Source organism: Sardina pilchardus, chromosome 11, assembly GCF_963854185.1.
Source record: "Sardina pilchardus chromosome 11, fSarPil1.1, whole genome shotgun sequence".
Lineage (NCBI taxonomy): Eukaryota > Metazoa > Chordata > Actinopteri > Clupeiformes > Clupeidae > Sardina > Sardina pilchardus.
Window position 1 is genome coordinate 32,357,044 of NC_085004.1, and position 25,943 is coordinate 32,382,986.

General features: G+C 40.7%; 4 protein-coding genes and 1 long non-coding RNA gene across 9 annotated transcripts; 2 read left to right on the plus strand and 3 right to left on the minus strand.

The window, feature by feature from the left end:
• The first annotated feature begins 698 nt into the window (after positions 1 to 698).
• On the plus strand, positions 699 to 5,152 carry pigb (phosphatidylinositol glycan anchor biosynthesis, class B). 2 transcript variants are annotated; one of them, XM_062549688.1, is made up of 12 exons: positions 699 to 930; positions 1,729 to 1,858; positions 1,936 to 2,053; positions 2,592 to 2,696; positions 3,102 to 3,232; positions 3,329 to 3,469; positions 3,561 to 3,612; positions 3,832 to 3,947; positions 4,034 to 4,098; positions 4,191 to 4,404; positions 4,500 to 4,680; positions 4,880 to 5,152. In XM_062549688.1, the coding sequence occupies exons 1-12, from the start codon at positions 819 to 821 to the stop codon at positions 4,994 to 4,996; spliced, it is 1,482 nt and encodes a 493-aa protein (XP_062405672.1). In that variant the 5' UTR covers positions 699 to 818; the 3' UTR covers positions 4,997 to 5,152. The 2 variants fall into 2 exon arrangements, with proteins under 2 accessions (XP_062405672.1, XP_062405671.1); XM_062549687.1 differs by having other exon boundaries at positions 700 to 930; positions 3,736 to 3,947.
• A 296-nt stretch (positions 5,153 to 5,448) lies between these two features.
• On the minus strand, positions 5,449 to 14,978 carry ccpg1 (cell cycle progression 1). 4 transcript variants are annotated; one of them, XM_062549683.1, is made up of 11 exons: positions 14,887 to 14,978; positions 14,026 to 14,096; positions 13,161 to 13,275; positions 12,931 to 13,016; positions 12,607 to 12,838; positions 12,123 to 12,215; positions 11,015 to 11,338; positions 9,828 to 9,940; positions 8,403 to 8,528; positions 6,784 to 8,129; positions 5,449 to 6,565 (listed from the first exon to the last, which is right to left on the minus strand). In XM_062549683.1, the coding sequence occupies exons 2-11, from the start codon at positions 14,083 to 14,085 to the stop codon at positions 6,379 to 6,381; spliced, it is 2,682 nt and encodes an 893-aa protein (XP_062405667.1). In that variant the 5' UTR covers positions 14,086 to 14,096; positions 14,887 to 14,978; the 3' UTR covers positions 5,449 to 6,378. The 4 variants fall into 4 exon arrangements, with proteins under 4 accessions (XP_062405667.1, XP_062405668.1, XP_062405669.1 ...); XM_062549686.1 differs by having other exon boundaries at positions 6,423 to 6,661; XM_062549684.1 differs by lacking the exon at positions 12,123 to 12,215.
• Positions 14,979 to 15,197: 219 nt separating this feature from the next.
• LOC134095669 (uncharacterized) lies at positions 15,198 to 16,489 on the plus strand. Its single transcript, XR_009940589.1, has 2 exons — positions 15,198 to 15,452; positions 16,019 to 16,489. It is a non-coding gene; the product is annotated as an uncharacterized LOC134095669 (long non-coding RNA).
• Positions 16,490 to 16,528: 39 nt separating this feature from the next.
• Positions 16,529 to 20,180, minus strand: dnaaf4 (dynein axonemal assembly factor 4). Its single transcript, XM_062549329.1, has 9 exons — positions 20,045 to 20,180; positions 19,689 to 19,836; positions 19,473 to 19,606; positions 19,129 to 19,354; positions 18,894 to 19,027; positions 17,978 to 18,087; positions 17,733 to 17,886; positions 17,224 to 17,329; positions 16,529 to 16,865 (listed from the first exon to the last, which is right to left on the minus strand). The coding sequence occupies exons 1-9, from the start codon at positions 20,165 to 20,167 to the stop codon at positions 16,762 to 16,764; spliced, it is 1,239 nt and encodes a 412-aa protein (XP_062405313.1). The 5' UTR covers positions 20,168 to 20,180; the 3' UTR covers positions 16,529 to 16,761.
• A 718-nt stretch (positions 20,181 to 20,898) lies between these two features.
• pygo1 (pygopus family PHD finger 1) lies at positions 20,899 to 24,940 on the minus strand. The gene is made up of 3 exons (XM_062549803.1): positions 24,594 to 24,940; positions 23,745 to 23,830; positions 20,899 to 23,618 (listed from the first exon to the last, which is right to left on the minus strand). The coding sequence occupies exons 1-3, from the start codon at positions 24,640 to 24,642 to the stop codon at positions 22,377 to 22,379; spliced, it is 1,377 nt and encodes a 458-aa protein (XP_062405787.1). The 5' UTR covers positions 24,643 to 24,940; the 3' UTR covers positions 20,899 to 22,376.
• Positions 24,941 to 25,943: the final 1,003 nt, after the last annotated feature.

Consider the following 25,943-nt stretch of genomic DNA (forward strand, 5'->3'; position numbering starts at 1 on the left):
GTGTTGCCAACGCTATTTCGTTCAATGGTATCCTTCGTCGGAACATGTTGTCGTGAACAGAGAACTTCTTTCGTTGTTTCTCATTTCATGTGGCTATTATGCTAACGTCGATTTGGAGGTCGGTCCCGACAACTTCCATGAAGACTGTAAAGAAAAAAACATAGTGTTGGTTGCACATCTACCCAATTTTACCCACACACCACTCAGGCAGAACAATACAAGTTCCTGCTGGTCTAATATGACATGATATGATATTGGTGTTGCACTTCTTAAAGCTCACAGAGTCTGACATGGTATGGGAGAATCGTGACCGTACTTATCTTAAAACCTTCAGTTTTCAGTCAAATATAGTTGCAGATGCTTGTAATGCCGAACTCATCATATCATAATCTTATCATAATCATGATAACTCATCATTTTAAACAGTCTTTTCTTTACTCATTCAAGAAGCACTCGTAATCTTACCGAATCTTCAGCAGAAGGTCAGCAACATGAGTACGGAGCGACGGAGGGACAAAATGGACGAGGACAATTAGCTGGAGGGTTTTTATATAATATATAGAGAAAGTCTTATTCGATGCATTCAGATAATTTGTAGGTGGGTTTAGTATTTATGTAAATCTATAAAACTATTATAAACGTTGATTTCCCGCAAGCAAAATATGAATTTGATTTACAGGGGGAAAAAATATGACGTCACATCCAAAACACGGAAGTGGAGGAAAGGATGAGACTGAGTTGAGTTGTCGAACCTTACATGACATGACAGCATGTTGTTCATGTCGTATTAAACATGTAATACTACATACTGTTGCGGTATGGAACGAATTCGTGAGCGATTGAAGAACAAATCGACGTTTGCAGAGCCGGTTAAATTAAGAAAAAGGAAATCTAAACTCTACGACAATAATGCTGGTCCACTCCAGCCAGGTAGGCTACGGCTAAGAACACTCGCGGGCTTGATTTTGAGTTCACTCCAGAGGGTAGTCTACTGTTGACGAGTAGGATAATAAGGAAACGGATGCTACTGGCTATTTTCAATCTGCACCACAAATTATTCATCCAGTGGTTTTCTACGTAGCTCTCAGATCTCTCTATTTTTGTCTAATGTCATAAAAGTTGTCATGTTTATTTGCAACCTTGGACAGAAACTGAGAAGTCGTTCAACTATATTAGCCCACTCATAGTAATTTACATAGTACACAGTGATTCCCCATTTGTTTGTTTTGAGAGCAATATTTGGTGCTTAATTGTGGCTTATCGTTTATTAAATTCCGCACGTGTATTCGCATTTCTACTAGTTGCTTGCTACTTGGTTGGGTTAAACATTTGGTTAACTCAGGTGCGAGTTTGAATTCTTGCAAACTTCCTTGTTTTGCTGTGATGCAACATGCAATATGTTCAAGATGTCGGTAGGCTACATGTACAAGAACTAGGCTATTATTATAGAATCCTAATTGACAGTAAGCTTAACCAGGCTCTACTCCCCTCTTGTTGCATTTAAAGGGAAATATCAGTGTTAAACCAGAGTACCTGACACTGAATAAACAAGCTTGTTGCAAACATATTTCTTCTTCTTCTTCTTCTCTTTTTTTCTATTTCCTTATTTATTTACACATTGCACAGCCATGACCGTGGACAAAGCATTTCACCACATTGTATGTGAATAATATATTTGAATTGAATTGAGCACAATTAATAATACATTCTGTTCTGATTTATTTGTAGATTTTTTTGGCATCAATGCCTATCTATTCTCTGTGGCATTTCGTCTCATCAACTGCCTCCTGGTTCAGACCAACTTTGTTCCAGATGAATATTGGCAGTCTCTGGAGGTTTCCCATCACATGGTCTTCAAATATCCTTTGTTTGTATTTATACATGGGTACTTAAACAGCTGTTTGAACACACACATGTTCATCCTTAACATATTACCTATGGATATTTGACTTGGGAGTGGACCGAGGGAATCAGAGGCTACTCTTATCCACTCATCTTTGCAGCTTTTTACAAAATACTGCATATATTTGATTGTGATACAGTTATACTCTTGGTAAGTGTATATATTTTACTGTGACTGGGCATATACAGTAATAGTTTAGTGATGGCCATTTTACCTACTAAAGAACCGTTATAAAGCATGTAGTCAAATTTAATGATCATGACTGTTACCCTGGATTTATGAGCTGAGTCAAACATATCCCAGTTGTTTTTGGGATATGGAAGGCAAATGCTTCATTCTTTATACCCCAGACTAAATAAAGAAGAGCAGTCGGGCAACTGCAGACCCTGATGCCTATAATTGGCCAGTAAAGAAAATGAAAATAAATTATTATTCTGGATTCAGATCATGTTGGAGGAAACAAGATATAGTAAGCTTCTAGCCTACCGTTTAAGAAAACGTAAGGACTTTAAAATGGTGTGAGGGGACACACACACTGATGGATGGACTGACGGACTTGATTACAATTACCCTCCGATCCTGTCAGGGGTGATGATGACAAACACACATAAGCTAACTGCAATGACTCAACAGTGGATCCTGATCATGTTCCTAAATTGTTAATGATGCATCTTATTTACATTTACAGGTGTGGCTGCCTCGTGTCCTGCAAGCACTTCTAGCTGCATTTACTGATGTCAAACTGTATGCAGTCATTAAACATCTGGAAAGTCCAGATGTTGCAAAATTAACAGTAGGTTATTTTCTTCATATGATTAAATGCATTCATTTGTCTGTTTATAATGAATTTTGTCCATATCATTAGTGGACCATGTACCTTTATTACACAGCGTGTTTGTGTACACACACACACACACACACACACACACACACACGCACACACAATCCAATCCAATGTTGCTACTGAAATGGTGGCTATAGTGCGTGAGTGAGTGAGTGAGTGTTGAGTCCATCACACCCTTCTCAGGCTCTAGGATTTAAAAAATGGACCTCTGCACATATATTTGCTTTACAGTCAGAAATGTGTCTTAAAACAAGTCACATTAGAACAGTTATGTTTGAATATAATTATTTTTGTTAACATAAAATAAATAAAACTCAATTGATAACTTCCTAAATGACCTGTATTTGTCTCCAGTATTTCAGTCAGCTCTGTTCCTGGTTCACATGGTATTGTTGTACACGGACCCTGACCAATACCACTGAGACTATGCTCACAACTCTGGCTCTCTGCTACTACTCACTACCAGGATCCAAAACCCACAACAGGTTGTCCATATATAAATATATCTTGCACCAAATAAAGTGTCCTGTATCCTGATGTAAAGAAGCAAAATAAATATGATGTGTACTTTTGCTCTTTAGTGCAAAGTATTTGGCCTTGGTATCGCTGGCGGTGATTGTTCGTCCAACTGCCCTGATTGTGTGGATTCCCTTGTTAGCATTCCATTTCTGGAAAGACAGTGACAAGCTAAGACTCGTAATTCATTGTGGCCTTCCCATTGTGTAAGTAGGTGCATACTAATGTTTTGCATTTGATTCTGTGACCCCATATTCTGTCTTGAAATAATTGTTGGATTGTAATATTCATTTCCAGTGCCCTGAGTCTTGGACTTTCAACCCTTATTGACAGTCTCATCCATGGGCAGGTGAAGTGAAAAACAAAAACAAAAACAAAAAAACTTTGTGTAGATGTCAAAACATGTAAAAAAAAAACCATGATATTACACATGAATCCAAGAATGTATTAATTTTGTGTTTCTTTGTTCTAGTGGAACCTGGTTCAGTGGAATTTCCTTAAGTTTAATGTCTTCCATAATGTTGCTGAATTTTATGGGTCACATCCATGGCACTGGTATTTCACTCAGGGATTTATTGTTGTGTTGGGATCTCATCTTCCATTCTTTCTCCACGGCTGCTCTCTGGCTTCCAAAAGATACAGAATACTGTTGTTCACCATTGCATGGACCCTTGTAATTTACAGGTAAAACATGATGCATTACCTTTCCTATTTTCCCATTTTGGTTGTGAAGATATCTTTTTTTAAACTGAAGTTCTGATATATTATAGTTTACTAGCTCACAAGGAGTTCCGGTTCATCTATCCCATTCTGCCTATATGTATGATATTTTGTGGTGAGTGTCCAGATACCTTAAGATTCAGCAAAGAATTCCTATTCTTTTTCAAAAGTGCAATGCTCGGATCTTACAAAGTGGTTTTATTTCAGGCATATCCTTGGCGAGCCTGAAAGCCTGGAGAAAACCAGCTATGTGGTTCCTGCTAGTCACAAACCTCATCCCAGCCCTGTACACAGGCCTTGTGCACCAACGTGGGACTCTGGATGTTATGGGCCACCTCCAACCCCTATGTGACACAACATCAAACGCCTCTCAGCCCCAAGTTCTCTTCCTCATGCCATGCCACTCCACTCCGTTCTACAGGTATCTACTTTTGCTCTTGTAGTGACATGAATACAAGGCGAAGAGATTTCATTTTGATTCACATTCACTTCTCTGTGTTCATGCCCACTGTATAGCCATATCCACTGCCCATTGAGAATGCGCTTCTTGGAGTGTCCTCCTGACCTGAGAGGGGATGGGAGCACTATTGACGAGGCAGATGTCTTCTACTCCAACCCTGCAGCTTGGCTCACAAGAACATTTCCCTACAAGGACTCATTACCTTCTCATCTTGTGTGTTTTAATGTCCTTGAAAAGGTATGATGTTTTCATCTTCTACTTTCGCCTTATACAAGCTTGTGACTTGTGCTGTACAGATTATCAGGGTTTATGGGTGTGACAAGATGAACACACAGGAGTCATTGAAAATATAAGAGGGTTCAGAAAGATGACTTGTATAATAATCATGTTCTTAATAAAGGGCTTTAATTAACTTAAGTACTATTACTTCCCACAGGAGATCTCTGCATTCCTGGAGGCAAATGCGTTTATTAAACACACTGAAATTTTCCACACTCATATTCCTGAAGGGCGAGTGGGAGAAACCATCTTCATCTACACAAGAAAGCACTGAATCTGGGAGGGGCTGAATGTAAAAGCACTGTGTTGATTGCTGCTCAAGATTTATATTTTGTAACTAAAATATGATAACTGTAAAAATACAAGCTATAGAAATGCGATTTACTACTTATAAACAAAATTAAAATCTTGTTTACAGTTTTGTACACTACTTATGAGATGATGTTTTGCGTAACTGATAGTTCTATAAGCCCTGCTCATTCGGCAGACAGCTAAGGTGTTTATTTTATCCATGGGACAATCCCTAACATTGCTGTACCTACTGACTAGCTGCAACACAAACCAGGTCTTACAAGTCACCTGAACAATACATCATCACAATCGCACTTTATGGTTAAATCTAGGTCTCATCCCAGATTTAATACTTTGGGACTTGACACAGCTCAACTGATAAATGACCTAGATATGCTGTGTAGATATGTGTAAAAGAAAGACATGTCAGGTGCATTTCCATCAAACAATTTAATGGAGATTGCTCATTTTTCAAGTTAACAGCGTAACCACAAACCAAGAAATGGCATTAGGCATCATGAAAACAACCTACAATTGGAATGTTACTCAATTACTTGGGAAAGCAGAAACAAAACACAAATGGCCCATCCATTACTCTCTATCATTGTATTTTATCAATTGGAGAACCATGTCTCCAAATCTGACAATTTTGTAAACATTAATTAAAAATAAAATAAAATTTGGTAATAAGTGCCTCTTCCACACGATTCAGGTTGCTACATTAAAGTTTTGTGCAGAATTAAAATAAGTAGATTTTTGGTCCTATTGTTTTTACACCTAACTGAAATTATTTGTTCAGCTTTTTAAATATGCCAAGTGACCAATCTTAGACAGCCAATTAGAACAAATATAGGTCATTTTTTTTAAAAAGTGCATTTTCCTGTCATAAAGTTGCTCTTAAAACATTCAGAAACAATAGCAAATGTGGCTTAATCCAGCAGTAGATGCTTTTAAAGATAAAACTCTCTAGAACTCAGTAAATTGTCAAGGCTAAAGCTGAAACATTTACAATCCAAGGCAGTAATTGACAATAATTCTCAAAATGTAGATGAATGTATTATTCCTACTAACAATAATTTATGGACAAACTGTCACTTTATCTTCTTTTTTGTGCATGAGATTAGACAAGGCGACACTACAACTGCCATGGAGGCCTAGTTAGCACTGACTGCACGGATGAAGGGAGCAAGGAAACATTCCACCAGCATGAGGAGTTAACATTGTGCAAAACTACAATTAAGAGAATCATAGGTTTCAAGGACACCCCCCCCCCAAAAAAACAAAAAAACAAAATAAAAACAAGCAAACAGTTTTACCCATCTGAAATACATTTGAGATTCATATCCTAAAAATCGAATTCAAACCCTAGTATTTGGGATCAAATGGTATGGGCCCCAGCTCTATTTTAACATCTGCCATGTGTCTATCCGGGCGTGCTTGTCTACTCCATTTCCTCTCTCTCTGTGGCCGGGGACGTGCTCGCTGATGCTCTCGCCGATCTCTGGCCTCCCTGTTCTCTTTTGTCTTAGAATCAGGACCTTCAAGTGGTCGACTGTAAATTTACAAACAAACGGGAGTTTACCCTTGGGCTTCATTCCTGGGTTCACAGCATTCGTATTCAACATGCAGAACTTATTGAGTTTCAGACCTAGTGACAAACAAAAGGCAAAATAAGGCACTACTTATTAGCGTCATGCATTTGTCATAACCTCAGAAATGTCCATGCGATTAGTAAGGTTTAGTAACGTAAATTTGAATACACATCCTTACCTTGGGCCGTAACGTTTAGAATATGTATCTCCAAAGAAGTGCCTATAGATGTAGTCGTCCAGATCTTCAAACACGTCATCATGGATGTGGTACTCGTGCATGTCCTCAAGGTAGTCCTCCACTCCACTCACAAAGTCTGTGAAAAGCATCTGGTCATGGATAAATACACCATTATGAAAGAAGTTCTTGATGAATCCCTCCAGCTCATTCCAGTGGTGAAAGTGGTCCACCTCCTGTTGCAGATAGCTTTGAAGTAGCTGTTTAAACTCATCTGCCCGGATAGGGTCCATGGCTTTGTTGAAGAGACTCATAGATTCTTGGTATGCACAGTCAAACACACCTGAGCACCCTTTGGGAATACCTTTTGGACTTCCAAAGCCGGTATCCTTCTTGGTTCCAGCTTTGCGTGTGTTGCGTTCAGCCTCAGAAGGTGAATCCAGAGTGGATTTTCGAGGGTGCCGATGAAAGGCCTTGTTGGGCCTGTGCTGCCACGATGCTTCCTCTGAGCTTGAGTCGTCCCTGTGCGTTCTGAGAGGCTCTTGGTGTTGGGTTTTGGACTCTTTTCGTTCCTGGTACTTCCGTTCATGGGGTCGGCGATTCTTGTCGAACATGGTCGATGCAGAGTCCTTGAAGGTACGAAAGGTGGACTTGACAGAGTCTGAAAACTTCCGAAGATTCTCCTTCACGGCCTCTTTGGCCTTCTTGATCTGTTCTTTGTGGTGGTGCACAAATTCTTTGGTGGAGTTCTTCACTGCATCAAAGGTCTCCTTCACCTTGCCAATGATGCCTTCCTTGGGCCTCCTGGCTTTGGCCTGCCGATCCCCCTTGGCCTTCCCTCGTTCCTCCTTCGTCTCCACGTAGAGCCTCTCCCACAGGTCCGAGCGCTGCTGCTCGAAGCTCAGCTTCTTCTCCAGCTCCAGGAGGCGGGACTGCAGTTCCGCGGCCTCGGCGTCGGCGGGGGCGCGGCGGCTCAGCTCCTCCTTCAGCTTGTCGGTGGCCTGGCGCTCGAGGTCCAGCTCGCCGCGCAGCGCCTGGGCCTCCACCACCAGCCGGTTCCGCTGGTCCCAGATGCCGCGCAGGCGCTGGCGCTCCTCCTCCAGGTGCTCCTTCAGACGCCGGTTCTCCTGCAGAACCGAGTCGGCCCCGGCGCCGCGCTCCTCCAGCTGGCGGATCTGGGCGCGGAGGCTCCGCAGCTCGTCCTGCAGGGCCGACAGGGAGGCCTCCTCCTGCTCCAGCGAGCTCTTCAGCTGACGGTTCTCCCGGGACAGCTGCTCCTGGTCCAGCTCCACGGTGCTGCGCTCCTCCACAGTCGCCTTCAGCTGCTCAACCAGCTCAAGCTTCTGGGCCTGTTTTGAAACGTCACACAAAACGCTAGTGCTGTATACTGCTGCTGTCCTGTGCAGTTCAGTAAGCAAGCAGTACAACAATCAGTATCAATGCTGTGCAGACACATAAAATACTAGTAGACAGGATCTGTTTTCTTTAACATAAATCAAAAATACATTTCAACAGTGGTGAACTTTGTTGCAGCGTGCATTTCACTCTGTACAGTCTGCTGTCTTTTTCAAATGGATGTCCAGTCAGCAGAGTCAGATGAACTGATGCATGGAGTGTGTTACCTGTAACTCATCCTGTTTGAGTCTGAGCTTCTGGTTCTCCTTTGTTATCTTATCCATAAGTCCAGTGATGGACATCACCATGTTATGCTTTTCTTCTAGGTCTTCTCTTAGACTCTGAACCACTCCCTACATGTGGAGACAGTATCAACACTGTGAACACAAGCCTGGCTCATTACAAGGCTGGTTGTGTGTAGACTGTGTGTGTGAGCCCATGTGTCAAACACTAGCCTATAGATTGTAACATACTCTCACACTAACACGGCATCTGAGATGTTGCTCTAAAGATAACTATGAGTGTGTGTTCAGCTTTATAAATAGAAAGGAAGGAAATGTTTCTCTTTTTTTTTTTTTTAAAGCAAGCAGCAAATCAGAGGGGTATTTCACCTAAAGCCTAGATGATGGATTAAGCTGGGATTGTTTTGGTTATCCTGACTGAATTCAGCTTTGACTTGGTTTCACAAAAGAAATGGCACATAAGCTACCATGGAGATTTATTATGTGCAGCGGCCAGGCTTGTTAAGTCTGGATGTTCACTATCTTGTATGGTTCAGTCAGCTGTCACTCCGATCAATCCTCTGCTTTTTTTTTAAAAGAATGTTACTACATTTACAGCAACACCAATGTATGTATTTGATTGGGTAGTGCTCTTTTCTTCATGACGCTGAGCGCCAAGATGAGGATGCACTCACACGAGGCTAAATGTGCATTCAGTTGGTCTACCACGCCTACTCTTGCTGTTTTACAGAAACGACTGTTTTGTCCCCATTCAAAAAGGAAATCCTTCACTTCCTTGTTAGTCTATATCGAAAGCTGTTGAAGAAAGCTGAGAATGTAAGTAAATGTATCCCTGAATTACTTACACCTGGCTTGACCTAGTCGCTCCTACTCATTTTGGCTTGGCATGTTTAGCTTGGATGACCCAAACAAAACAAGATCAAGCCTTGCAATATCTCTTATCTTGGATTTCTTAATTCTGCTTTTGTGAAATACCCCTCAGCTCACAACGTTTCTCAAATGGTTTCTATGGTATAGAGAGGACTGGAGAAGTTTCTATAGACTCCATGCATAGCTCTGTCAAACACTTAAAACAAGCCAATGGAAATTCAAACTGTATGTAGAATTAGTATTCCTAGTGTTGTATTAGATAATGAAACTGGGTTAGAGAAATGTGCTCAGAAAATAAATTGATTGTGTTTAAACAACACAGGAGAGGAAGAGTTCAATTCTGAAAGCTGAAACAAATTTCACCCAAAAATATTTTACCAGGCATAGAGTAGAAGGATAGAACAGAAAGAGAGCATACAAGCATAAAGTCTTGCAGTCTTTTCCAACCACCACACTCCATAACTGTGTTCCTTTTGATGATCCCGAGAGAGACTTGACCCGGAAAGAGTTGCTCTGGGGTGTGTTGGTGTTCTTACTGACCTTGTTGATGTCTTCTTGAGGCTGCTGACTCTGATGGAGCTCTCTGGTGCCGCTGGGCTCAAGCACACAACCCCGCTCCACAATCCGCTGCCTTTCCTGGATCTGCACAGTGCCTGTGGGGGCAGAAATATCTCATGGATCAGTGGCCACTATCTTACATGTTTCGCAAAGCTTCAAATCACTGGGTATGGCAGGATCGCATAGGATGACGTGCTGAAAAAGACATTCCTTCTAGGGGAACATAGTCTAATAGATGAGATGAATATATATTCATGAGATGAACATACACATGCACTGCAAACCAAAATATATAACAAAATCCACCTAGTACATATGTGATATGTGATATAAACTTTCAAAGAAAAAACAAATAAAAAAAAAGTTTGCTGATCATAAAGGCACGACGATACAGTAAGCCATTATTTCATTTTCAGCGTTTGCCATCTGACACGGTGGCAGAAACGTATTATTTTTTATTGTTTATTGTCTACTACTAGAAACTTAGAGAAAATGAAATGTTGTATGCAATTGTTTACTTGGATCACTGCATCATTCCAATGAAATGGCTTTCAGAGGACCCTTCAAAATAAAATAAAAACACAAGTTGTCATGCCACAGAGTGAACATAAAAAGGACACAGATTTGATCCAATCTGTGTGCATCATGTGAAAACATGGAAGGTTCAGTACTTGACTTATCCATCTAGGCCAGCCTGTCATCCCATTAGTCCATACCTTCAAAATAACCTAGAAGGCAAAGTCAGGGATGTTTCAAAAGCATGGCAAGCTGACTCCAGACATGGTTTACGAGGTTCTGCTTTCCATTCTAACAAGAACTAATCTGACAAGGTAGACACTGAAACCATCATTTCCAGCTAGCAATCATCAGTACAGGAGAGACATCTGGGGCTTATTCTTTGTTCCTTGAATATACTGTTCACCATCACAAGAGGGGATCCCTATGAAGACATGCACCTCTGTAACATGAACACACACACACACACACACACACACACACACACACACACACACACACACACACACACACACACACACACACACACACACACACACACACACACACACACACACACACACACACACACACACACACACACACACACACACACACACACACACACTCACACACACTAAGGGTGATCTAGCCGCAGATGGAGTTGCACTCACCATAGAAGTGTCCGAAGCCCATGCTGATGGCCACCACCAGGGCCAGGAGGATGCACTTGTTGAGGGTGCCGCTGACGTGGCCCGGCGGTGGAGTTCCAGGCCGGGGGTCCTGGGGGTCCTGGTGCTCGTGGGGCTCCCCCTGGGGCTCCCCCTGGGCCTCCGCCTGCTCCCGCGGCTGTGGTGACGCCTCCTCTGGCTCCGAGCCGGCGGTGCTCCTCCTCACCCGGCGCCGGCGCACGGCTGGGCTGGCCTCCGCCTGCACCTCCTCATCGCTGCTGCTGCTGCTGGACTCCCCCACCACAGGTTGCTGCTCCAGGGGGAAAACTGTAGCACCGTGATCCACCGCAAACAAACAACAAACAAGACACACACACACACACACACACACACACACACACACACACACACGATGTTGATGAGCTCATCCCCTCATGACCAGAATAATAATATCAAATCTGGATGATGGTGGCTCAGGAACTTATTTACTCTTGGATTTTTGACAAAACTGCACATGGAACAGTTGCACAAGAAGGAGGTTGAATCTTAGGTCATTTTCCTTTGGACAAAGAACTAATTCCGTTGAATTAGAAAATTAACTATCTTAAATTCAAATCACAGTGCTTTCTTTGACACAGATCATCCTCACAGCTATATCAAAAGCCTAAGTCAGAACACAGAAAAGTCCATTATTTTATTATGTTATATTTCCATGCAATCTATCTTTTCAGTCTCGTCACAGGTGACTGCAAAGGAACTGTTGTTGGAGTAAACAAACTGTCACTGGCACAAGCTTTGGCACAGTGTTCAGTGTTAAGTACCAGCAGGAGATTATGTTAGTTCATTGCCTAAGTTCACAACAGCTTCAAACAGAAGTGTTAGTCCAAATACAAACCAATAACTATGTGTATGTGTGTGCATATATAATATATACATACATTCTATACTACCATGCACCAATAAACATGCTTCCAAGTCCAGCTATGCCTATACGCTCACAATGGCTTCATTGTGGCAGAGTTCATTTGCAGCTATCATGGCTGAGTCAGGGCTACAGTCAGAGAACAGCACAAGCACACAGCAGACTAGCACCCAGTTCACAGGGAGCCACCTGAGAAAGAATGTCCAGCGGACAGCTGCTCTCTCAGACGACAGCCAAACTTCCACAGAGTCTGAGTAAAAGTCCACCGGTTCATTTTCCCACCTGCTTTCACACGTGGACAAATCAGAAAGAAGGAAGTGTCTCCATGTTTTTTTTTCCTCTACTCACACTAATCACACAAAACATATCAGCAATTCTGATACCATGTCTAGAAACAACTCACTCAAAAGTGTATTACACAAACACCTTATTCCTGTCATTAGTATTGCTTCATCCCACTGTTGCTAAAAAGAAGTCAAAGATGAAGAGTATTTCACCAGATGGAACCAGATTCAAGCCCGATAACAACTTTGTGGTCTGTGAGCAGGAAGTTAACATGACATAACAAAAACTGCATGTATTCCGTTACAGCATAGTTTTCCCCATTCTTTCCTTAATGCACTTCACATTACTGTGCTTAAGTTCTGGCGTGTAAAGACAAGGAAAAGCACACCTGACTCTGGTGCACTGAAGGTGTATTGGCTGCTTGAGGAAGTGCCCATGTAAAGGTCTTCGCTTCCAGCTGCCACCTCTTCATCGTCATCATCATCGTCATCGTCGTCATCACCATCACCTTCGACTGCAGCCCGCTCCTCCTTGGACGAGTCTCCCAAGGTGACGATGTCGGAGTGATCACTGGAGGAGCACAGCGTCACATGCTCGTCCGCCACCTCCTCAGCACCCACCTGGGGAGGACACAAGTCACTAGGATGCCAACACGGCTCTTTCAACGACACTTTCCCCCAATGATGCTTGCATATGACACTATTAGTCCCACCTCAGAAGTGGAGTGCAATTTCCTAAGTGACTCTGCTTTTAGAGTGACATCCAAGGGTGAGTCCGCATGCTCGTCTTTTTTCTCAGCTTGAAAAGTAAAGGAAGAGATGAGTGTGATAATATCCAAATGATTGCTATATTGAAACACTGTTACTAATTCAGGATGAGCAGACCAACTGGATATTCTGGAATTTCCAGAAACTCAAACAAAGACAAAACAAAATAGCATACCACAGGCAAAGGCTGACTGGTCTAACAGTTCAGTCTCCAGTATGGGTCCACTCTCTGAGATCGCCACCTCATTTTCCAGTGCATTCTCAGGCCCCAGAGTCTCAATATCCGAGCCCTTAAAAGCAACAATGGCAGGCTTTGAAACTCAGCGGTCAAACTCACATCATACAGGAGGCACATCAATTAGACACCACAAAACAGGGTTTATTTAGACCAGTTTCACTACACTGGAGTAGTTTGGAAATCCAGAACCAAATCTAGAAAGATTTTAAGGTCTGGCTATGAGTAATGAAAATGGCCCAATGCGAGGGATAACACTATGACCAATGTTTACTGATTGATTCCAGACTTGATGTTGCTTGCAGCACTGTCATCTGTTAGGCTCGCCTCTGGCCCGCCTATATCAGATACACCAATGTGATTGCTACAGCTCGGCTCCAAGGGCATGGGTAATGGGCATCATTACTGACTGCTAGAGTGACTCGCTGAGCAAATTCAAATTCTTGCAAGAACTGGATTGCCAGGGAGCCATGGGTAGGGGTTACTTGATTTGTTGACAACATGCCATATTCATAATACTAAAGCCTACATTAGCCTCAATGTTTAGCACTTAGTGGATTCAACGTCAATTTTGCTAAAGCAACATGCAGGCCTAGTCTAATAACCAAGCATTAGACTAGGTTAAAATGAATAACAGAATTCATCGTCAGAATTGAAAAATTCAGTCGGAATTTTAATCATATGGTACATTTAAAATGTCTTACTTGACATCAACAACGAAAAGTGTTCGTATATGAATCTGATGAAAGGCTGTGTGTGTATGACTTCACAATGTCTGACCTCATTTAGATTTGCACTGACTTACCTCATTACTAATGATGGTCCATCCACAGGAGGATTCCGTGTCACTTGAGCTCTCTGACATTTCAACACTGCCTAAATTAATATAACCAAATAAAACCAAATAAAAGGTTGTTTAAGTTAGTCATCAGCTGAGGTCAATTTTCAAACCTTAACTCAATGTTATCCTTCAATGCATCTAGATGAAGGGAAAACAAGTGGGTTGTGGTTTGTTTGCTGAGCCGGTCACTCTGACCTGAACCTGTTAGATTACTGACATTTTATACAGATGTCATTAGTGCATTGTAGGGTATTATAGTCACAATCACCGAAATGCCATGAATAAGGGATAACACCACCACCCAACATCATTAACAAGCCTACAAGAAACAAAATGACTGCATGAAAAGTTATATTCTCAAAAAAGATTAATTGTCAGAACACATTCAAGGCTGGGGGGAAACCGCTTGGAACGAATGCAGAGGACTGCATTGCGCTGTGGGACAGTGCAATGGTGCATCTGAAACTGGTTGGCTGTCGTTAGCTAAGAAAAGAATTTAAGAGGCCATATCCCAGGGACATACTGTAACATTTCAGCAGTAACATTAGCTGCTACAACAATGTTCCATAAGATGTGTGACAACCATGCCACCCAGTGAAGCAAGAAAAATGCCCTTGTTTAGATTGCATGCTTAGTTGACACAAGAGCGGAACATCGGCCACCCACCCAACCAAAGCTTTTGAACAGAAACCACTGGCTAACGTCAGCTAGCAAACGAGCAAAACCTCTTTTCCTGTCAAGCTCGAGGAACAAATACTTTGAATACAAAAGCCATCTCAAGCGATGATGGCACGTTAATCTAATGTATTGCATAAATGTCGTTACCTGTTAAAATTGTCCTTGTCCAGTGTAAGTAAGAAAACGGCTGATGAAACTACAACCCAACTGTGCCCTCCCTCCTTCACTAGCCAACGTTAGCCTAATGCAACATCAACAACAAAAACATCAAACGCACTGACGCTGGTTGGAGAAGTGGGTAGCGGGGTTACTAGGGAAATGAAGTTCTACGTTCATTTCTTGGTGAAGGACCCTGTCACTATAAGGAACTATAAAACTACAGTTCCCAGCGTTCAACAAAAATCAGCTTGTTCCGGAAACTTGATGAACACAACGTGACTACTCCGTTAGAATAAATAGCCAATTTTAGATCCAATGCTGGATTCATTTAGTTATAAAAGCATGGTACTTTGACCAATGTATTTTCTTGGTAATAACAACAACGGTGCTTCAACAGTGGCTTTATTTTTTTTATTTATTTATTCATTCGTTTGAATTAATAGTGGTTGCCAAGGAAGTGTAACCACAACAAAGATGCCACCAGAGACATGAGGGAAACAAGGCTTGCTTGAAGCAGAGACTTGAAGTAGGCTTTAAAACCCTTTCACAACAAGGTATGATTGTTTGTTTTCCCCTCCAATCACACGACATTTTAATTAATTTTATATGTAACTAGTTCTTTAACATCTGGACTGCAACTAGAAAACTAATAAGGCGTTTGTACATTGTATCATAGGCCTACAAGTTTGATCAAATTGGCATTAGCCTCCTTACACACATAACCAGAGGGTTAAAGCTGATCTTTCAAAGAACTGTAATTATAATATTAGAGCCAAGACTGTTGACAACTACTGTTTCAGTTAATGCTAATGGTATAACTTAATTAGTCCTCAAATAATAAAAAAAAAGATTTCAGTTTTTATCAGTAGGCTACAGCAGTAGCCAGTACACCAATCTTTAATTGGTTTTATTTGCTATTATAATGTTTACAGAATTCTATTGGCAGCTATTCTGATTTTGCATTTTGGAAAAGAAAAACAAACACCATAACATAACAGTTATGGAATAGAATATTGTAGACAGCTGATCAGAGGTTTGTCAGAGCTCACTTCATACCTTAGCATTGACAGAATGAGCTCTTGTAGATTTGGTGTGTAATCAGACTATCTTTCCTTCATAGATTACATCTATTTATCCACTCCACAATGTCTGAAGGAGACAGAAACAGCACACACTGTGTCAACCCTGGGAACCCTGTGTTTTCTTGTATGATGAATCCAGTTTCTCAGATGTTATCTCAAGACACACAAAAAGGCATCGCTAGTCTTTACAAGAGAACATCCTCTGATTATGGACACGTCCCTCCAACATTCGAATCTTCACCCTGCACCTACCATCCTTTATCACAGAAATTCTCAGATCAGCTGGGAAAGTGTGGAATGTATCGTGATAATTCCTTCAATACTAGCTTGGACAGAAGCAAGGTGTAACTGCAGTTGGCAGTTTGATTGTTGAACTCTCGGACAGTGCTAGTTAAGTAACAGTTACTATACTGGATGTTCTACAACACATTGTAAACTAGGATGATGACAATGTAGTCTAAGTTTGAGCATAATCCTTCCTCAATAAAAAATCAAAGATGAAAGCAAAATTGTGTGTATTGTTTGTTAATTATTTATGTACAGTATGTATTTATTACATATTCATCTGACACTTGTCACATCATGATGTGATTACAGCATACTGAAGGAAAGGATGTTGCCAGTGTCACCTCATGCTATAAAAACTCTTTTATATACAACATTTAGTTGTATTTATACATGTACATCATGTCCTTTTTTCATAGAAAACATTCATCAACAGGCATTTACTTGATACATTTTACATCAAACACTGTCACCCATTGCTCCATTCAAGTAGGGGTCAGCCTGAGGCCCCTTGAATGATGTCTCTAATTTTTTGCGTGTCTTCTTGTAGTTTTTGGTTGTCAGGGTCAATTTTCAGAGCAGCATGATAGTCCTGCAGACCTTTGTGATAAAATAGGATAACTTTAGTATTTCACCAGTAGATGGCAGTAAAAGATGCAAATTGTAGTGGATGCATATTTACTGTTGTTTTAAAATATAGCAACTCTATCACCAATAGCAACTAAAATAAGTCACAGTTCTATCATTTATACAACAGTCCAGTCAAACAACTTATTAATGTCATTGAACGAGAGGCACTCCAGAGTGGAGCTATCCCTGGACATTCCGCTATGGGACATCTCCACTTGGTCTCCACCAAAGATCCTTGATTACCAACCCCACTTTCACTCATGCTATAAACTAACATGACTACAGTAATAAGGGACAGAGGTTTGGTTTCAAAGCAGGATATACAAACCTTCAACATATAGCTCAAGCTGACAAAATGCAGTGCCTCTTCGTACATGAGCCTTCAACCTGGCAACTGCATTGTCAGCAACTGGTGGTGTTAGTAATTCCAGTGCCTACCAAGACATACGTATGGGTGTCACCTTCATTTTAGGCAAGGCAAGGCAAGGCAAGCTTATTTATATAACAGATTTCATATATGGGTAATTCAATCTGCATAAAAGCACAATATATTTAAATGTTTAAAAAGTAAAGTACATAAAACAAAAGACAGAACATTGGATAATTAAAAGAGAAGAGATTACAAAACAACACATTACTGGAACACAGCCAACAACTTCGCCTTATCCTTCATCATACCTCCAGTTAGGCTATTGTATTAAATTGAGCTGTAGACCAGCTAACCCAAACAAACCTAAAACTTTGACCATCAGACAGTCTCTCAACAGGTTATTATTACTGTGAAATTTTAGAGAGAAAATATTTTGTTACTGATTTTTGATGTTGAGATGTACTAACTTGAGAGGAGTCTTCAATCGCTTTGTGAAGATTCCTTAGCTTGAGATGACATGCGGCACGGTTAGAATACAATGAGGGAAGTTTTCTGTTGAGCTTCAAAGCAAGGTTGTACGCATTGAGGGCGGCCTGGTAATTCCCAGCAACAAAGAATTTACTGGAACAAACACAAATACATAAGGGAAGATTATTTTCACAGGACCCATGTAAATGATTTGAAGTTAGCCATGTAAGACACTTGCACTTACTCCCCTTTATCTTTCAACCAATCAGGATTCCTCTCCTCTGGCTTGAGGTCATCAAGCTCAGCCAAATCTGCAGCAACTGCACGCCTGGCTTCAGCTTGCTTTTTGAGCCACTGATCAAATACAAGAGTAGAACGAGAAGAACATGCACCATGCTCTTAAGGGCCACGTGTTCTTATGTTTTCAGATTTCATCATGTGCAGTTTTGACAAAGGCATTCTGTTTTTCCACATTATATGAAAAAAAATAAACTCACTTCAAAATACAGCTGATTGTTTCTTTCATTTCCCCTAGGGATCAATAAAGTATCTCTATCTATCTACAGTATCTACCTATCTATCTATCTATCTATCTATCTATCTATCTATCGATCGATTATAGCCTATAGCATCTCTCAATCTCAGTACCCTACATTTACAGATGTACATGTCGAGTTTCTAAACATGCTCAAACCCAAAGTTATTGGAGGGGTTGGGAGTTGTTATGGACATCATTCTGTGCAGTGCAGGTTTTAACACATTTTTTATGGTTTACCCACAAAGAATGAAACATCCCTGAAATATCCCTGTATCCCATGACTAATCAGGATGAACATAAAGAAGTTACAGAAACTAGTGCTGACAAAACATAATTAAAAAATCAGTGTAAGGTTCAATAATATTATTGCAATGTAATGTAAGCATAGAAATATAGTCTATATTCTAGTAATACTAGCATTCTTGATCAGGGCAGAAAGAAGACATGTCTTGTGCCATTTATGGAGATCAAAAGTTTGGAATCACATGTTTAGAATAATTTATTTACTCATTTAGAATACACATGCACACACAACATTATTATAAGTAAAACTAATAAAATATCCTTATTACAAACACAATTATCATTTTGAGAGAAGGAACAACCACAGAACTGTACTCACCTCCTCCTCTTCAGGAACTCTGGATTCTCGCAGTGCAGTGGGAAAGACTCTTGGTGTGAAATTTACTTTAATATTGCCACAAGACCTTGGACCCGGCAAATTAACTTTTTCAGTCTTGGTGACGTTTTTCTTACCTATACAATAGGCAAAATAAAACATAAGACACAACTTATCCAAGGTCCACATGATATAAACTTACCAACCAACTGAAGCATAGCAGTCTTGATCTACTAACCTTGCTGAGGTATAACACCAACTCTTCCTGAGGACAAGGGGACAGATAACTTTTCAACTTTGCTTATTTCAGTGTTTCTCACTGATTGGATACTTTGTTGTTGTGGCTGGATAGCCTTCTCTTCCTTTGATTTGTGCTCCAGTTTCCAGTTTTCTAACTCATTTACAGCCTTCTTACACTCATCATTCTTTATTTTCTGAATTGTTGCTCTCTCCTCTTCCTCAAGCTAGACAGATCACGCAGATATGAGAGAAAATGGCACGATTAAATAGATAGAAATGGGTTATCTTGTGTACAAACACATCATTATCATAATCATCATCATTTAATCAACAACTTTGTACCTTCATCATAGTCTGCAGAGCAAATTTGCTCTCCTCCTGCTTCTGTGCTGCTTTGGCTTTTGAGTCAGCGGCTGCTTTTTCCTGGGCTTTGAGAATTGCGTTTTGCCTGATCTCTTTCTGTTTCTCTCTGTCATCTGTAATGAACACACTAGTCAGGTAATGGTTCTCAGCCATTGCATTTGTCGCTTATGGTGAAAATTCGCTAGAGTAGCCTACCATTGTTGATGGTAAATTGATTCCAGAGTTCTTCTTTCTTTTTGTGTAATGTAAAAACAGCCACTCCGTTTCCAATCTTTGCAATACATTTATCATCGTCCACAGGTGCAAATAGGAAAGCCTCAAATAAAAAGGGAGGAAAGTGTACCTGGAACCCATAAGATAACAATAATTGTTGTTAGATAACAGAACACCTGTATGAATTGAGAGGATGAGAGGATATCGACAGTAGATTATGAAGTTATTTAGCAAGCAATTACGACAGGCTGCAGGCTAGCCAGATATGGCTGCAGGCTAGCCACACAAGTTTTCGGTAACATGTTAGCTCAGTGAGAAAAGAAAGTCAGTCCACCAACCTTTAAATATTCATCCGTGGCAAAAATGTCAACATGTTTAGCATTCATTCCCTTTAAAGGAACACTGATGTAAACTTTCGACTCCGTTTGAGTCCATGAATAATCTTTGACCATTAATGGCATTCTTACACAAATAATGAAATACACTCAAGTAATGTCTCAACTCTGTTGCTACAACAGTGTTGTTGCCTGGGAGGGACTTACATTTCCGGAAACGTCACTGTCTTTCATCAAGAGATGCACTGGCTGTGGTCATCATCCTTTTTACTGTTTCCATCCAGGTGTGAAACAAGTTAATGACATCAAAAAGTTCACACTCAAACTATCTCTGGTGACAAGTCGAGGAATTATCTCTACTGAAAAATCTCGTTGAAGACACCAAAGATCATAGATTGCAGAAGACACTGACCCTCACCCAGAGAACTTCTAACTTTCACACAGTAGAGGGCACTCGCGAGCGAGCTCAGAATGAATGGAAGCCTGGGGCTTCACAGACCAATCAGCATTCATTAGCAAACTGCTAGCGTGTTATGGGCAAAGGTCAGATTAACAACATTTAGTTAATGCATATACATCAGTGAATATGTACATATTTTTAAATTACACTATGACAACCATAGATATTATAAAGCTTTATAATATCTATGATGACAACATTTGCAGTAATTTCTGTCAAGATCACATTTCAGAATAACTGTGATGACATCATAAAAATTAAGGAGGTAGGCTTAGAGTAGACAACTATTTAAAAGAAGTATGTCCTTGTCCAGGCTACATTTCCAGGCTACATCTTTAAAAAAAAAAAAAAAAATGTTTGGGTGGTTACACAAAAGTATCAGGAGCATGTAGAATTTCAGATTTTTTTTAATCAACACCACACATTATCTGATGACAGCAGAATTTAAATCTAATAAATTAACAGAATTATTCAACATAAATATAATTGTTCGTATACTGAGGACCAAACGTGCTATTTGGCTGTGATGAAAATCAACATTCAGAGTATTAGGGAATTATATTGGAGCTTCATGTACGTCTAATGAACTGTAGGACCAGTACTACATTGTAATGCAGCATCTTGTTCAACAGATTACCACACTCAGATACAAAACAGATTACATTCACAATGCCACATTGTTTAGGAAGATTAAATGGCACATTTTTGAGCAAACGCAAAAATCTGAAAATTATTTTGGAACCATAAAAAATTGCACATATGAAACAAATTATATGTTTAACAATGCATAGGCCTATTCAAATAATACACAAATAACCTATACATGTAACATTATGAAAGTTCTGAAACCATTCTTAGGGTCACAAACTATGATCTGTTACACTTTGACTTTAAAAAATATAATGAATAGTGTGCATCATTATGAAACAAAGGGTTTACAGTATATTAGTAGGGTGAAGAAACACAGAAAAGCATTGTTTAAAGCCTATATATATAATTCTATCTTTAAACAGAAAAAGTAAAAGAGTGGAAAATAGAGTACTAACAAAACATCTGTTATCTGATCACCATTGATATTTAAAATACTCTATGAGCTCTGAAGAACATATTGAATGAAGTGCTTACAGCAAAAGGAACATCTTAAAGAAAAGCAATATGAAAAAACATAGCATATTAGATATATCTGAAAATGTCTAGATATATGCACGATTGTTCCATGCTAACATATATTAACTCTATGTCCGTACATTCACATAAATTATTTTTCTCTGGACACTTTAATGCTACATTCCAGAAAAAAATTAATTGCTACATTCAATGCCAAAACTGATGGGAAAATATGACTATGTTTTATTCAAACAGTTCAGATGATACTGGTAATTTCCATATAAGGCTTTGGAGAACTTCAGCTGCGTCAAACATCAGCCATAACAGCACCATTTCAACACAGATTTGACATTTTTGAGAGACTCAGGCTCAGGGCAGTAAAGTGAACCTACTGTAACATATCATAGGCCACCTTTGACAGGAAAAGTGCTCTGGTGTAATTGCTTGTTCGATTATATCTCATGGCATCTAGTAACATGGCCTCACAACGTAAAAACTATCTTTTTGAAATGCCTATCCATTGTCTGCTGAAATACCTTCCCAGCAATGACACTCAAACACAATAAATCACAGATAAATTCATGGGTCATGAAAGTCATGAGACTACAGAACATTGTTTACTATTGAGCTTTGACTGAATGGGAATAATAAACAACTTTATAAACAAGGAAAATAATTCTGTGCATTGCATGTTCATAACCACCCACTGCTTTAAAGGTACAGAGTGAACATCCAAGGAATACAGTTATGTAATACAGATATGCGTCTCTAACCCTCACTGCTGACTGTGGGTGGTCCAGTGGTCTCCTTCGATCTGACCAGCTGCGCTCCCTTCTCCTCCATACAGGTGTCACAGCCCCAGACGGCTGCCGCCTCAGCCGCCAGCAGGTTGTAGGCGGTCTCAGTCATGCCTGTGCAAATCCTATGGAACCATTTCTGACACGAGGCGTCACACAGGATGGCGTCCTGGTCATCGTTCACTTCATTTAAGCAGATGCCACATGGGTACACGGGCTCAACAGATGAAAGGCTCTGTCGACTAGGGTGCGCTCCAAGTTTGTTTGCACCAGTCATGCCAACACCAGCACTGCTCCTTTTACGCCTCTCCTCCAAAGAGCTTGTGTCCATGGGAATACAAGAAGGTGGAGACTTTCTCAGGGTATCATTAGTAGGGTGGATGATACCGTTGATCTTTTCTGTAGAGTTAGGGTGCACCCCATCTTGATTGATGGGTGCACCCCTGGTTTTGGACTTCAGGTCAGAGGACTTGTCCATACACACATTCTCCTCAGTGTTTTGGCCTGGCTTGTGTGGTGAAGTTGTCTGGGACATGCTTTTGCCTGAGGAATCACTTGCATCTTGTCTGGGCATTGGTGGGGTGGACTGTAAAAAATTGCTATGTTGTTGTTGTTGTTGTTGTTGTTGTTGTTGCTGTTGTTGTTGCTGCTGATGCTGTTGTGGTGTAAAACTGGGGTTAATATCTGCGCAGGCCTTCCCTGTTGGATTTCCACTGTTATTAGCCTCGGAAACAAAACTCGTGCCTGTGTCTGGAGGTGCACTTTGGTTGACATTATGAATCGGCATCTGATTAAAGTTCTCTCCTGGGCCTGGTCTGAACAGCTGACCCAAAGGAAGTTGCATGTTGCTGTTGTTACTAAACATGGACTGGTTTCCATAGTTAGGATTCTCTGGGTGCCCATAATTAAACCCTGGAGGTCTATTGAGAGTCATGCCCATCTGATTCTGGGCAAATGGATGTAGCTGGTTTCGCAAAGGATATGCTCCCCCATAGGGTGCAGGCATTCTGTTCTGGATATGTGGGACCATTCGGTGTGGGCTATAGCCGCAGAATCCTGGGTAATTTGATGGGCCAAAATATGGGTTTGTAGCCGACAGTGGCTTATATGATGGCACACAAAAGCCATCATCAAAAGGGTTGGAGGCAACTAAGTGATCAGCACTTGGGTTTGGTGGTGGTGCATACTCCGAGAGAGGGGCAAATTGGAGTGCCTGAAAACGTAGAGAAGAGTTACTGACATGGAATTGTAAAAGGTATTTTTTCTATGATCCTTATTACAAAAATAATAGACATATTTTAATTGTTACAATAATTGTTACAATTCATGTATGCACTACCTGTGTGCTTGACTTGCGTTTTTTCTTATCGGGACTCCCAAGAAGTAAGCCTGGCCCTCCTAAACCATCAAGCCCACCATCACCACCTGTAAGGACATAATGGTCCTCCTTATCATATTGTAAGTCTACTCTTAATAATGATGCCTATTAAGATACTGTTATGATTATTATTATTATTATTATTATTAATAAAAATAATAATAATGTTTACAATTGGACACTGTCACAATAATTAGCCTATAGGCAGTTTTGACTTTTTTATTTATTTTTTTAAAAAAACGTGGAGCCATGACGTCCCCCTCCTGTAAACTAGGCCATGGAAAACAGTTCTCTCCTTGAACTTTTACATCGTAAAGAATAAACTGTGATGCAAGAAGTGTTCAGTTTATAAACCTGATAAGCCTACTATTTAACTAGCCTTGTACAACATAGTCGAAAATAAGCGCTGAAAAATGAAAACGACAATGCACCGATAACCTATGAAATAAACTTCAAGAGACGCTGTCTTCAGCAGTGCATTTAGGCTATCAAGGCTATCGTATTCGTGAACGAGTTGTGAAAGTTACCTTTAGAGCGACTACGGTACATTCCGATAGGCCTATAGTTTCAACCCCATACTTTACAGAAGTTTAGACATAAATAAATTAAGTCCGCTTCTTTGCCTCATTATTTTCACCACTATCAGCAATATCGCTGCTTCTTCTGAGTTTCATTCAATTCTTCAAAGGCCTTGAGGTAGGCCGTCAAGCTCCTTCACATGCGTAATTACGGTCGAGACTTGTGTACAGCGTTTGCCCCCACAGACACTCCATACCACGCTCGACCGAAAATACAGAAAAGCTACGTTACCTCTGTTTCTTTTTAGAGAGAAGGTATCTTTATCCTGTTCTGTGGACATTACAGGGTTCCTTACATGACTCACAAAAGCCAAAACGAGCAATATTATTTAAGAGGTTGGAAAGGTAACCGCACTCGTCTTCCTCTTCGCAGCAATCACAGCTATCTCTGTGTGTGACCAGGAAAGCTGCAATCGTTTGCAAAGTTTGGGAGGAGCGGACGAATTCAACTTAGCGATATATTGTAGTATGCGGGGAAATTTGTATAAACATGGCGTGAGTGTGGCATACTTAGCAACAATTAACATAATCGATTTCCAAAAACTACACTTTGACAGTTTTGAAAAAGCCGAACAGTAATGTGGAAGAACAGATACCCCTCTACATTAGCATGTGAGTGTGTCTGCACAGCTCCGTTTGATGAGGTGCCGCTCAGACAGTATGATGAACCGCTGATGTAACACTGCGACTGGGTGAAAGCTATGATCCCACCAAACAAATCAGTGAATTGGCGGGAATTTTTTACCTTTTTAAATGCTGATTTGCTACATAGCCTACATTTTTGAAATCCGAATGGGACTGTGCTGTGAAGTGGCTATTAAGACTGTCCGACAGCGCAGTGCATTTCCATGGCAAGTAGCCTACTATCAAAGCCGCCAGTAAACATCAAACGATGCGCCGCCATTTCTGACCGCCATGCAACTTTTTTCCCTAGTCTTGCAGTTATTTGATCTACATTGTAACATCATCAATAATAGCATAGCCAGTGGCCTGTGCAGTTATCACAGGCTACCCTAAGCTTTAGCTCTAGTCGGAAGGTTACATAATTATTCGACCTGAGGGTAGGCTACTTAAACAGAAAAAAAAACCTACACAGCATTCAGCTGTGGTACCAGGCCCCTCTGAAGGACAGTGTCCTGATAGGCAAACCTGCCTGCTGGGGTCTGAAAATAATTAGTCAGACGGCACCGTACTTCACCACCAAGCTGAGTGGCACGGTCGGCCGTGAGAACGTCCTGTGCGGAGAAGGTTGGTGTCCTGCAACTGCCTGCCTCCATTCTCCCTGTGCATCTTCAGCATCAACATTGACAGGAATGTACCTTGCCCGCTCAGTTTGGTTGACAGAAATTAGAAAATTGTGTAGAGCCACACACACTCTAGTTGCATCCTCAGCAGTCTCCAGTGAGCACTCCATAGGCTTTCCAAAAAGCCTCCACCTGGCAGAAAGAATGCCAAAGGCGTTTTCAACCACCCTCCTTGCTCGGCAATGACGGTAGTTGTAAAGTAGGTCTGCTGAACCGAGAGGTTTGTGCCTTTGAGTAATGATTACAGTGCATGAAAATGCACTGTACTGTTCTTCCTA